General features: G+C 43.3%; 1 protein-coding gene across 1 annotated transcript; it reads left to right on the top strand.

Moving 5' to 3' along the window:
• Positions 1 to 884: 884 nt before the first annotated feature.
• ndufb2 (NADH:ubiquinone oxidoreductase subunit B2) lies at positions 885 to 12,335 on the top strand. The gene is made up of 4 exons (XM_056277103.1): positions 885 to 1,062; positions 1,258 to 1,402; positions 9,249 to 9,324; positions 12,217 to 12,335. The coding sequence occupies exons 1-3, from the start codon at positions 977 to 979 to the stop codon at positions 9,321 to 9,323; spliced, it is 306 nt and encodes a 101-aa protein (XP_056133078.1). The 5' UTR covers positions 885 to 976; the 3' UTR covers position 9,324; positions 12,217 to 12,335.
• The last annotated feature ends 1,285 nt before the right edge of the window (positions 12,336 to 13,620 follow it).

Raw genomic sequence — 13,620 nt, forward strand, 5'->3', positions numbered from 1 at the left:
CACGCCCTACACAATACGCTTCCTGTTTGGATCGCCCGTGGGGCGACGCGTCATTTACGCATCCAGCCGAGAGTCAATTCGTGCGCAATATGACTTTGCGTCTCAATTTCTACACAGGTTCATATCTGAGCGTCGTTACCTGGCCAGCTCTTTCTGCCAGGAGAATTTCAAAGCTGCCCACAACTTCAGTAGATTTGACAAAACGATAAAAGCTATGCGCAGTGTCACAAATCTTTGAAATAAGAAGTACAAGCCTTCAAGCGTTGCTCGTTCCAGTGACGGCAGCTCTTTATTTCCCCTTAGGTGCTTTTCATCGTGTTACGAGGCTTAAAATAGATAAGCATCTAAAACGAGTAACTCATGCACACCAAGGTCCCCTGCAATACAATCGTTTGCCTTTCTACCCCATCCACTGGTCGAAAGCTGGTATGACAAGTGGATCCAGCACTATCTGCAGTGTTCATTAATATTTACTATTGGCAACAAGAGTATACTCTTCCAACACCGAAGATGGTGCTTTTACATCCTTTGATTCCGCAGGTAAACAAGCCCAACATGCTCATTATTAAAATGAGCTGTTAATCTAACCATACGATAATGTATATTATTACCAATCAAGTCTGAAACATAATCTATTAATGGCTTAGACTCAAGATTTTGTTGTTCCAGTACTGGAAAAGCGGTTAAAAAATTAATCCAAGCCCAACGTCGCAGAAAAATCCCAGCTAAAGCTTTGTAAACGCCTGGCAGAACAGCGGTGATTTGTCCAGTTCAAATACTTGCCCTAGTTGACCAGAGGAGGTCGTAGTTTGCCTTGAAGCCCACGTTGACCAATCACAGATTGAAGAATTCCGTTTAGCCAATCACAGCTGTTGTTGTTGCAGGGTCCATTGCTGATCCGGGAAGGTGACATTTCGACGCCAAGAACAACCGTTTCACACTCAAATGAGAGAAGAAGACATCGTTTATAACAACGATGTCTTCTTTAAGGAGTGTTATGGGGGTTTTACGAGGCGGGGCACAGCTTTTGCGACGTGGGCCACAGAAGATTACATTCAGAAAGTGAGTATTTTCAAGCTAGCCAGCCTAGCTTGGTATATTTTGCCAGCAGTTGCGTTGCTAACGCTAGCTTACCAATTTAAAATACGACTTCTGAATCTGTTATCTAAGCTTTAATGCGTTATTTTTTTGTTGTTGATAATTTTCTTTGTTTCGAACGTCATTTTGAGGGGGGGTTGTCTTTTTTTTTTTAATCAGGGCCAGCGGTGGACCCCATATAGAGCCACAATACAGGCAATATCCCCAACTAACGAAGAAACAGAAGTTTGAGTCAGAGTTCCTTAGTGCTGCCATGTGGTTTTGGATACTCTGGCACTTCTGGCATGATCCCGACGCAGTGCTGGTGAGTGCCCCAGTAAACTGTTATACCATCATTTCAACCCATGCATTGTATCACGGGGTCATATGTAGCCTCAAATGGGACGCCTCCTACAGTGTTATTTGCGATAGTTAGCAGCAGTCTTCCTGCTTGAAAGACTGAAAATGAAGCACCAACTTTGCCTTTTGTGTGATCCTTTGGTTCGCATACGAGTTTTGTATAGTGTGAATGTGAATTAAGGCAGCATCTCCAAAACCTTGTTTTGCAGCTGCATTTAATTAGATACAGAGCGCGTCACCGTCGTGCTCTAATGAATGCCTACAGTGACAAACCCTACCATTTCACTGTGATTTGATGCATGCATGTAATACATAATGGTTTCATGAGTTGGGTCACATTGCATTCTCACTGCAAAGGAACTGCTTCATAGTTTGATTGAAAATGGACAGGGATCACCCTCCTTAAATGTTCATGTTCTAATTGTTGTGGTCATGTGTTTATCAACAAACTGCATCACGGGTGGAAATGCACCAGGGTTTGAAATAACTGCTGTAATTGAACTAGGTGTGAAAACGCCCCAAGCAGTTTACAAACATCTAATTTCATGGTAACAGTCGTGATAGGTAGTGACATGTCAGGCTTTCCAAAAAAGTTAGCGTTTTTTCACAATAGCTCTCGGATTTATGGCTACACAAGATATGATGTAATGATCTCTGTACCACTGAGTAAGGACTCGCACAGAAGCCCAATGTAGACAACCAGTCTACTACTACTACTACTACTTTCGGCTGCTCCCGTTAGGGGTCGCCAGAGACGGATTATCCGTTTCCATTTCTTCCTGTCTTCTGCATCTTCCTCTGTCACACCAGCCACCTGCATGTCTTCCCTCACCACATCCATAAACCTTCTCTTTGGCCTTCCTCTTTTCCTCTTCCCTGGCAGCTCCATATTCAGCATCCTTCTCCCAATATAACCAGCATCTCTCCTCCACACATGTCCAAGCCATCTCAATCTTGCCTCTCTTGCTTTGTCTCCAAACTGTCCAACCTGACCTGTCCCTCTAATATAATCGTTCCTAATCCTGTCCTTCTTTGTCACTCTCAGTGAAAATCTTAGCATCTTTAACTCTGCCACCTCCAGCTCTGCCTCCTGTCTTTTCGTCAGTGCGACTGTCTCCAAACCATATAACATAGCTGGTCTCGCATCCATCTTGTAAACCTTCCCTTTAACTCTTGCTGGTACCCTTCTGTTGCAAATCACTCCTGACACTCTTCTCCACCCACTCCACCCTGCCTGCACTCTCTTCTTCACCTCTCTCCTGCACTCCCCGTTACTTTGGACAGTTGACCCCAAGTATTTAAACTCATATGCCGTCGTCACCTCCACTCCTTGCATCCTGACCATTCCACTGTCTTCCCTCTCATTCACACATAGGTATTCTGTCTTGCTCCTACTGACTTTAATTCCTCTTCTCTCCAGTGCATACCCCCACCTCCAGGCTCTCCTCAACCTGCACCCTATACTCTTGCTACAGATCACAATGTCATCCACGAACAATGTAGCCAATTTAGACAACCAGGAAACCTGCTAATCTGTGTCGTGAGACAATGCCTTAACCCAGCGGTTCTCAAACTTTTTATGTCAGGCCCCCTTTAACATCAGAAAAAAATTCTTCTTCTAGGGCTGCGGTGGTGTAGCGGTCTAAGCATCGGCTTTGTGTCAATGCAGTTGCCCACTGGAGACCGGTCTCGTCAGATTCGATTATGGCCGGACACAATGAAGCAGCAATAATTGGCAACACTGTCTTTGGGAGGGGGGCGGAGTCGGCTTGTATTCGTCACATGAATGCGTCTCTGTGTGTGTCGGAAAAAGCAGTGGTTCGGCCTGGATTCGCCTTGTCGCGAAAGTGGGGAGGCGTCTCCTTTGAGACTGCCGGCCACAGAGATGCAGTTGGCGAACGCGTGCAGTACGAGGGTGGGTGTTTGAACTAAAATAGGGATCAACTGGCCACTAAATTGGGAGAAAAAAAGGGAAAATCAGAAATAAATTTATAAAGAAAAACTGTTGCCCCTCCCATCATAAATGGATACCCTTTCAGTCAATGCAAATCATTAATATTGGAAAATATTGGTAATCAGTGATGTTGAATAAAGTTTTTATTGAAAAATTGCTAAAACGTGAACTGCTTTCAACTTTATTAACTGAACTTGAATTCATTTCAACTTTATGATCTGAACATGAACTTGATGAAATGCTTTTTGAGATATATAAAAAAAAATCACTTTGCTCTGCAAGGGCATGTTGTACCATCAGTTCTCAGTGGCTGCTGTGAGCTTGTTTTTCAGTGCACAGCTTTTCAAAGCAGGGCTCCAGCTGTGATAGAGCCACTTTTGAGTTGAACTTCAGCTTAGAGCTGTACTTCGATTTCAGAATTTCAGTTAGGCAACAGCAGAGAACCCTATTTCACACAAATGGGATGTAGCAAAGGGGAGCAGAATGCCCACAGCCTTCTGGCCTATGAGAGGGAACTCCCTCTCCACACCAAGCCAGAATCCACTCTAGTGTCTTGAGATGCAAACTTATGCCTAAGATTTGAGCCAGATGTCATGTCAATGAACTGTTCCTCCTCAGAGGAGCTGAAATCGTCAGGTGCTGCAGCACTGAAGGGATCTCTGATCCAGTCATATTGACTGGTGTTGCTCAGGAAGTGTTTTTCAAAATCCAAAGGAATTGAATCAACTGGACTTGGTTATATAACCAAGTCCAGTTGATTCAATTCCTTTGGATAACTATGACCTGGATGAATGAGAACATTCACAGACATGTTTTCAAAATGTTCTCTCAGGGTAGAGATGTGCTCCATGAGACATGGAGTCACTGTAATCTTTGTGAGCTCATTGGTTTCCGTGAATTCAGTGAGATTTTCATATGAATCTATTTTCCTTTGGCCAAGTCCCCTGTCCTACATCTCCAGCTTCCTAGTGAATGAGTTGATCTTGTCTGCCAAGTGTGGTAGGCGCTTGTCTTTACCCTGCATGTGCAAATTTTAATTCAACTTGGCGAAAATGTCAGTGAGAGAGGCCAGTTTCATTAGAAACATTTGATCACTGAACTCGCTGACAAGCCCATCTATGTCTTCCTCCACCAAACAAAGTTTGAATTTCTTCTCTATGCTCTAGCATTCTGGACAGCCCCTTGCCGCAGGAGTCACCTGGCCTCGTTGTGAAACAAAACCGCCATGTGAACAGCACCCATCTCCTCACAGAGTGCAGTGCAGTGAAGAGTGTTCAGCAGTCTTGTTTTAATGTAATTACATCAGACAAAACTTCGTTTAGTTCAAAACTCAACTGCCGACCCGTGATGCCAGGGCTTCTCGATGTATAATGCAGTGTGTCCATTCTGCATTCGGTGCTACTCTCTTGATGAGTGCCTGTAGCCCACTCAGTTTCCCTGCCATAGCTTTTACCACTTCAGTGCAAATTCCCACACAGTCCCTCCCATTTAAGCACAGCCTTTGTCAGGTAAGAGTCTGTTATTTTAAAAATCTCATCAGCTGTAGCTCTATGCAGGACGTATTGGCAAAGCAACAAATCTTCAGTCAGTGACCCTGAATTGACATATGAAACCTAAGCCATACATAAGCAGTCCTTACCACTGTCTGTGGCCTCATCCACATGCAAAGCATAGCGTTGGTCTTTTATTTTGTTAATGAATTGTTCTTCCAAGTCATGAAATTTCATCAATGCATCTTTATATTGTGTCATTGGACAGCGGGATCCATCCTATTATTTTCATCAAGCATAATTGACATATCTAATGCAACGGGGATTATTAACTCCTCTGCGATCATGTGTGGGTTTTTTGCATTTCGCAACACAGTAAGCAACATTATATGAAGCCATTTGGGCTTTGGTTGTCACCGATGTGGCTTTTAAAAAGCCAGTGTGCTATCTGCGATGTTCCTTAAGATTTCACAAAAAAAAAAAAAAATCAGTTGGCTTATTCACTTATTGGGATGCAAGTCTCAATGTGTCTTCAATTTGTTGGGTTTCATGCTGTCAGCTGCCGGAGTTTTTAGACACAAGAGACACATGGGTCTCTCTTCATCTCCCACAATATTGACAATGAACCCGAGAGCAAGATGTGCTTCATCCCATTGACTTTTCTTAGGTTTTGAATGTGAACTGGCGCTTAACTGGGTAGTCTGTGAAGCTTACCTGCTTTTTTTTCAGCCCTGTCAAAAACTTCTACATCTTCTTAGTACATATAACTCATACTTTTACTTTTCTCTGATACACTCCACTATAAGCACCTGTTAAATATCTGTTTCGCTCTTTTTTTTTTCTCCTCTCGGTTTATTTCCTGGGTCCTCCCTATGTGACGCGCCTTACACTTTGAGAACTACTGCCTTAACCCACTGATACTCTGTGTGCCATGATTCATGTGTATGCAGGTTTTCATTCCAACACTACACCAACGGATTCCAGTGATCATTCTTTGTTTGTATGGTTGAAGGTGTGCTAATTACCAGAAAGGGACTTAAACTGATATTTATATGCGACTTTGTTTTGTGAAATGAAACTAAACTGGGGTGTCCGGGTAGTGTAGCAGTCTTTTCCGTTGCCTACCAACACAGGGATCTCCGGTTCAAATCCCCGTGTTACCTCTGGCTTGGTTGGGCATCTCTACAGACACAGTTGGCCGTGTCTGCGGGAAGGAAGCCGGATGTGGGTATGTGTCCTGGTCACTTCACTAGCGCCTCCTCTGGTCGGCCGGAGCGCCTGTTCAGGGGCAGGGGGAACTGGGGGCAATAGCGTGATCCTCCCACATGCTACGTCCCCCTGGTGAAACTCCTCACTGTCAGGTGAAAAGAAGCGGCTCGCGGCTCGTGTATCGGAGGAGATATGTGGTAGTCTGCAGCCCTCCCCGGATTGGCAGAGGGGGTGGAGCAGCAACCGGGAAGAGTGGGGGTAATTGGCCGGGTACAGAAAAAATAAACTAAACTGCAATCAATCATGGGTACATAAAGCTACATTCTTATTCGCTTTCACCCTACTTTCCCAAAAATGTAATCTATATGCTGTGGAATTTTAATGCCATATAAAGTGGGTTACTGTAGTGATAAGTAGTAAATGTATCACACTGACAGCTGGACTAGGCAGTATGACCTGGACTAGGCAGTACTAGGCAGTATGACCAAAAATTTGTATCATGGTATTTTTTTAAGATTCTGGTAGTTTCATGGTATATCACAGTATTTCATATTTTTCATAACCTTTTATGTAGATTTATAGTGACTGATTCTACTGTCAGGAGTGCATAGAAAATAAAAACATTTTAACGTTGCGTGTATATATACTGAAGGCTTTGATTACTGTAGGGTTTGCATGGCGCCACAAAAGATACAATATGAAGGAATCGGAATGCATGAAACAGTTGCAGAATATAAGCATGTTTTTACTGGGCGAACTGCAACGTAGTAAAAACAGAACTTGAAAGTAAGATATGCGAACAATTTTAACGTTGCTTCCTTTTCAGAACAAAATATTTTAAGATAGTTTATAAACACTATAAATTGACCTAAAATACTCAAAAGTATTTTGGTATTCAAAGAGATATTTCTCAAACGTTCTATTGCACAAGTAATAAATAAGCCTTATTAATTCGCATTATGTCGTCATTCAAGCAAAATGGCTGTTGATCAGTCACAGTTCCCTCGGTTCTTGGGAGCAGGGCGGGCTTTCGGTGTCTCCGCGCCTTGCGGTTTCCTTTCTCGGGCATCCCAGTTGGAGCAGAAGCTGCTGGGCCTTTTTCTTTGGCCCGTAGCCAGACATTAACTTTTCCGTCCATCCGTCCTACCCCTGACCCCTTCTCGCTTTGGCGGCCGGGGCAGTGGGGGGGGGGCGGGGAATCACACTATAACAGAAACACCATGTGACTATGACCATGAGACAACCCGCTGAATTTGAGCTTAATTCTAAGGGGAGGAAATTAAACTAACCAGGATTCCCTCAGTAGCGAGGGAATCCTGGGGTTGTATGAAATAAGTTACGGCATGAAATCTGGAACGGGTGCATCATGTGTCCCATTTTCAGGTAGGTAAATCATTATACGAGTCTGCAGGTTAAACAAAAGACCTCTGGAATGAATATTTGACCCCTGAGCAGAGCAACACATGATACCATGAGTTTGTTTGTGAATAAGTATGCGAAATGCCTCCCAACATCGGTGTGTTTGCAACACCGTTAACATGCTCAGAGGAGGGGCATCCTGGTAGTGTAGCGGTCTATTCGGTTGCCTACTAACACGGGGATCGCCAGTTCGAATCCCGGTGTTACCTCCGGCTTGGTCGGTCGTCCCGACACAACTGGTGTCTGTGTCTGGGGGTGGAAAGCTGGATGTGGGTATCTGTCCTGGTCGCCTTCTCAGGTCGGTCAGGGCGCCTGTTCGAGGGGGAGGGGGAATAGCGTGATCCTCCCATGTGCTACGTCCCGCTGGCGAAACTCCTCACTGGCAGATGAAAAGAAGTGCCTGGTGACTCCACATGTATCGGAGGAGGCATGTGGTAGTCTGCAGCCCTCCCCGGATCAGCAGAGGGGTGAAGCAGCGACCAGGATGGCACGGAAGAGCGGGGTAATGCATGGGTACAACGGGGGAGAAAAGGGGGGGGGGATCAAAAAAACATGCTCAGAGGATATAAACAAACATGCACAGCCCCTTATTTGGATGGCTATGAAGTCACTTTTTAGAGCACTACAATGCCTGTGTCTCTAAATCCGCAAATCGGAGTTAGTTTTTTTATTAGCATGTGAAATGCCTCCCAATAGCAGTGACTTAGCAACTAAGGGTTTGGTGGCCCCTGAATGTGATAGTTTACTGGTGATAGTAACTGTAGATACAACTTGACCCATTCCAAATTTCATGCCGTTACATATTTCGTACGACACCGGTATGGCAGAGTACAAAAAATTCATATCGCACGGGAAATTAAAGTGTGTATACCTGATGAACCGGTAGACCACCCAGCACTTGTTGGAGGTGTGTTTTCACTTTCTTTTAATGACTTGTCCACTTCTGACAAATTTTTAGGCTGGACCAGACCAGGGGGCCTTCCCTACAAACGCAAATGTCCCTTAGTGATAATGTGTAGAGAGTGACTGATCATGTTTAAAGTGACTGAGTTACATGTTACATGATTGGGCCGCTCGATCAGCTGACCGAGGTCGCTGAAGTTACACGATTGGTTGGCCGACCGACGACGTCACTGGTAAACACGGAAGGGGTAGTTTCCCTGTTAGCTGGTCCTCTTTCAAAATGAATCAGCGCAGTGGTTCCAGCTCATTCTAGTGATGGGCAAAACGGTTCTTTTCAGTGTACTGAAATCACTTCATTAAAAAGATTCATTCACTGAATCATTTCGTGCTTGGCTGGAGGTGACTGCGTAGTCCCACTCACTGAACGGAAACACGGCCAAGTGGTCAGTTCAGCTCGCTAACTAGTGAACTTAGTGGTCGTTCATGTTCATAAGCCAGTGAGTTGAGAATTTAGTTGGATAAAGATACCCTTTGCAAAATGAAAGCTGCCATAACAAAATCCTACCATATTATGTCTATTGCCACTGTGGCTTGATGAAGAACCCACAGGACCCTTCAGTGCTTTACTATTGATCTGAAATCATAGTATACAACAGGACAAGGCTGAATAAACATCCCTGTAACAAATTTGCCACAATTTCAAACATTGACCATATTTGGTCCAGTCATATTGGGTTTTGACCCAGTCTTGTTATTCTTTTCAAGGTGTCCTGGAATTTCAGTTCTTGGTGTAAAAGGAGCCATTGCAAGACCTAACATCTTGATCTCTTCACCAGGGTCACTTCCCATGGCCTGATACCTCAGCATGGACAGACGAGGAGCTTGGGATCCCACCAGATGATGAGGAATGAGGTACCACTGTTAAAACACTTCACTCAGTTAAAAAAAGGTAGAGCCCTCCTCTAATAATTATAGTGATAGGTATGTTGCAAATTCTAACAGTCACAAAAGATTTCCTTAGATTTGACGGGAATTTGGCAAGTTGTCATCTGTAGTTGCATGGAAGTGTACCCCCATATCAATCGACCTAGTTGAACAAATTAAACCAGTATTGTTACCAAATGGGTCTTCTAAGCAGTGGCGCCAACAACAAAAAGATTCAAGAATTTACCTAGACTATGTGGACTCACTGATATTTCTAAATAACAGAGACTTAATCCTTGAATTTGATTCCATCTGTGATTTTTTTTTCATTTTTTTTATGCAGCTCGAGTTTTACTTTAGCTGATGTATGTGATATGAATGTCTATTGGAAAACGTTTTAAATTACTGTCCCTTTAAATTATTAAATGTAAACAATTGGTAGTAGAAGTGACTCGATTTCTGATCCATGTTAAAGCCCCTGAAGACTTGGTTTCAAATGTTAAAAATGTCTATACAATGTATGTGAGCATGAACCAAAGCTAAAATTTTTAAAAAAAAGAACATTTTTAAAAACACACTCAACTACAATTACGCACTCATAAAAGTCAAGTGGGTCGCCTGTTCAAGACTTTAATGGTAACTCTGAGCTGCATGTTAGCTTTCATCTTTCCATATCTAATTTTGATTCCTTAAAATGTCTTGTGTAATGTTTTCATGTTCATTGCAGACTTTCTTTGATTATCAAAGAAATATTGACATCACAATTTACTTTGTATATTGGAAAATAATTGTTAACTAGCTGTCTCACTGGAGTGTGGTACTGATGCAGGTGTCTCCCTAATTATGGCTGTTACATTGATAAAGCTTAATTGCCTGACATCAGCAATGTCAAACAGTCACATATGACGCAAACCAGTTAGAGGGGAGCAGAGAAAAATACACAGAAATCTCTCCTTTGGAATGACTATTTTTTTTATTTTTGCCATCAGTACCATGTTCATGCAGGCACTTTATTGTTTCCCAACCCAGTCCTCAAGGACCCCCTATCCTGCAGATTTTCTTTGCAACCCTGAATAGGTACCTGTTTGTAATTATTCAACCAATCAGCAATGAATTATGTCAGATGTTGCACACCTTTAAGTGCTATGAGATGATTGGTTGAGTAAGTACAAGCAGAGCTACCTATGCAGGGTTACAATTAAAATCTGCAGGATATGGGGTCCTTGAGGACTGGGTTGGGAAACTCATAGTAAGAAGCTGATGGCGGAAATAAGTTTTCAGGGGCTGTAAACTGGTGGTTATAGCAGGGCAGCATTTAAAGGAATAGATCAATTTCTCCTTATTTCATACTCACTGCTCATGTAGTGCATAGGTTTCATTGTCAGTCATCCATCCTTTTCTTCATAAAGGACACACAGCTCCTTTACCAAAGCTAACATGATGCTACAGCATTGGATCATAGCAAATATGAGGTCATTTCAAAACGTTACTGTCATTTTTTTGTGGTCAATTTATGTAATTTTCTACCGTGTAATTCCTGCAACACAGCATACAAGCGATTGCCAGCAGGAGTCACTCCACCGCGGCAGAGCAAAGCCAACACTGAGGGAATTTAACAATGAAAACAGATGTTGATTTTTAAAATGATCACTTGGCTTCACTACGATGGACTGCTGTAGCATCATTTTATCCTTGGCTAACAAGTGTTTTCTGGCATCATTTATGATTGTACAGATAAAAGCTTCACTGATAGCCTCGCTATTAGGAAACTTGGCTGAAGTTTATTTCTGGGCTCTGACACAGTCCAAAGGGCAGTTGTTAAGCCTTCAGAACCATGATATGTGTCCTTTTCAAAAGCTGGAAGCTCACTGGTAAGTCACATATCTTCATTTATGGCATGTTTGATAGTGCAAGTTACTGTGGTGTACTTCCAGATACTGGCACCGATTTATCAAGGAAAACCTGTTTGTGCAAAATAGCCATTCTTAGTTTTAAACCAGGCTTTGCTTGTTTAGTCAAACATTAAGAAATATGATGGTACGGTGTTCCATTTTTGAAAAGAGCTATGTTTTGGGTTTTTTTGGGATTTTCCCCCCCCTTTTTCTCCCCAATTGTACCCGGCCAATTACCCCACTCTTCCGAGCTGTCCCAGTTGCTCCACCCCCTCTGCCAATCCAGGGAGGGCTGCAGACTACCACATGCCTCCTCCGATACATGTGGAGCCACAAGCCGCTTCTTTTCACCTGACAGTGAGGAGTTTCACCAGGGGGACGTAGCGTGTGGGAGGATCACGCCATTACCCCCAGTTCCCCCTCCCCCTCGCACAGGCACCCTGACTGGCCAGAGGGGGCACCAGTGTAGCGACCAGGACACATACCCAAATCCAGCTTCCCACCCGTAGACACGGCCAGTTGTGTCTGTAGGGACACGTCCAAGCCGGAGGTAACACGGGTATTTGAACCGGCGATCCTCATGTTGGTAGGCAGTGGAATAGACCGCTACACTACCCTGATGCTCCCTAGCTATGTTTTCTTAGGGCTGAAATGATTGCCCTGTCGGACTGTTGAGGCCAAGTGAGAAGATTCTCAATGCTGAAGCAGTCAGCGATGTTTTTGTCTGTGCACCTCTAAATGTTGCCCGATAGCCGATAGTTTCAATGAGGTCTAGATTTAAAAATAAAAAAGTGAATCTATCCTTTAATGCTGAACCAAGCTACAGCTGAACAATAATGTCCCCAGTGCCATGCCGCCTTCAAACACTGCTGCTGGGTTTCTTCATTAGCATGCTCACACAGCATAACATTTGGTTGTGTGATCACACATATTAATGTTATGTCTTCTGTGAGATTGTTCCGCTCCAATTGGCTTTTTATGTTTTCAGATTACCCACCTGGCAGTCCTCCTGGCCACTGGGCGAGTCTTCGTGCTCGTCATCAGGAAACGTTAAGGTGTTGTTGTACATAGAAAAATAAAATGACTAATTGTAAATTGTTCAAATTGTGATTGTTTCAGTGTGACATTGTCTACACATCAGACCTGAACCCTGCTGAAAACCTGCTATTGTTCAGGGGGGAAATTGGAACAAGTACCAAGGTAGTGTCAGCACAGCGGTTTGATTGGACCTGACAGTAGCAGAAGTGGACAAATGGGAACTTATTTCTTAAGTTTTATTTACAGGCAAATTTGAAATGCAGAAAATGCAACGCATTAACAGTGTCACAGTTAGCCAGTGTTTTTTATACTTTAAATCAAAAGCCACCTAAATCTGAAAAACGAAACATTAAGATTCAATGCACATAACACGTCAAGAAACCTGCGTAAAAAAAAAAAAAAGCAGCAGGGAACAGATCCTGTACGATGAACACTACGGCTTAAAACAAACCCTGCCTGCGGGCTAACTCTTGTGATTTCAATGACTTGACATGCAAAAGAGTCTAAAGGTGAAAGTGTAGTGTAAATCAAGGGGGGGGGGAGTGGGTCTTGCAACGTGATTAACATTTGTCTCATTTGCTGTGAACGGGAACGTGAACCTCAGTTCTTTGTGTAAGGATTATGCAAAGTACCTCATTGGGGCTGAGCAATGGATCACACGATCAGTCGAAGGTCATGTACACTACAAGTCAACCTGAGCAAAGCTTTACAAGTCCCACACTGTTTAGAGTTGTCTTAAAGCTACTACACAACAGCACGCTTGGGTGTCTTTTGCCTGGGTGAAACGTTTTCTTTTCGACTCACCTCAACAAGGTCGTCTGGAAAATAAGGGCTCATTTTCATCCACAGAAATTAACAGCGGTTGGGGGGACTAGGCCAAAATCAAGTCAACAAAAGTTTGTTGTAAAAGTGTCAGCCAAAATATACAAATCAGGCAAAAAGCCAAGCACAGCTTATCCCGTGGTCTTGGGTCAGCTCAGAAGACCACAACTACAAAATTATTTCTTTTCCAATTCAAAGTCAAACAGAAATGACCTACTGGGAAGAACATACTGTCTGCGTCCATGATGTGGCTGGTGTTTTCTTCAAGGTAATGTCCGTGGCATCATTCCCTGAGACTGAAGAACTACGCAGCCCGAGCAAAAACACATCTCACGTCAGCGCCGCATCGTTGGAAAAAATCCATTAAAAATCATTTAAAAAAAATCTCCCTCCATTGAAATTCATCAAAACGCTTTTTTGATTTCAACGACTACTTTGGATAGACCACAGTGGCTCAGAACACGTTTCTTTCTTTTTTGCTGGGTCAGAAGTGGCACTAGTTGAACGAGCTCGGGTGAGGAAATGGAAGTTG

The sequence above is a fragment of the Lampris incognitus genome, chromosome 3 (assembly GCF_029633865.1).
Source record: "Lampris incognitus isolate fLamInc1 chromosome 3, fLamInc1.hap2, whole genome shotgun sequence".
Taxonomy (NCBI): Eukaryota; Metazoa; Chordata; class Actinopteri; order Lampriformes; family Lampridae; genus Lampris; species Lampris incognitus.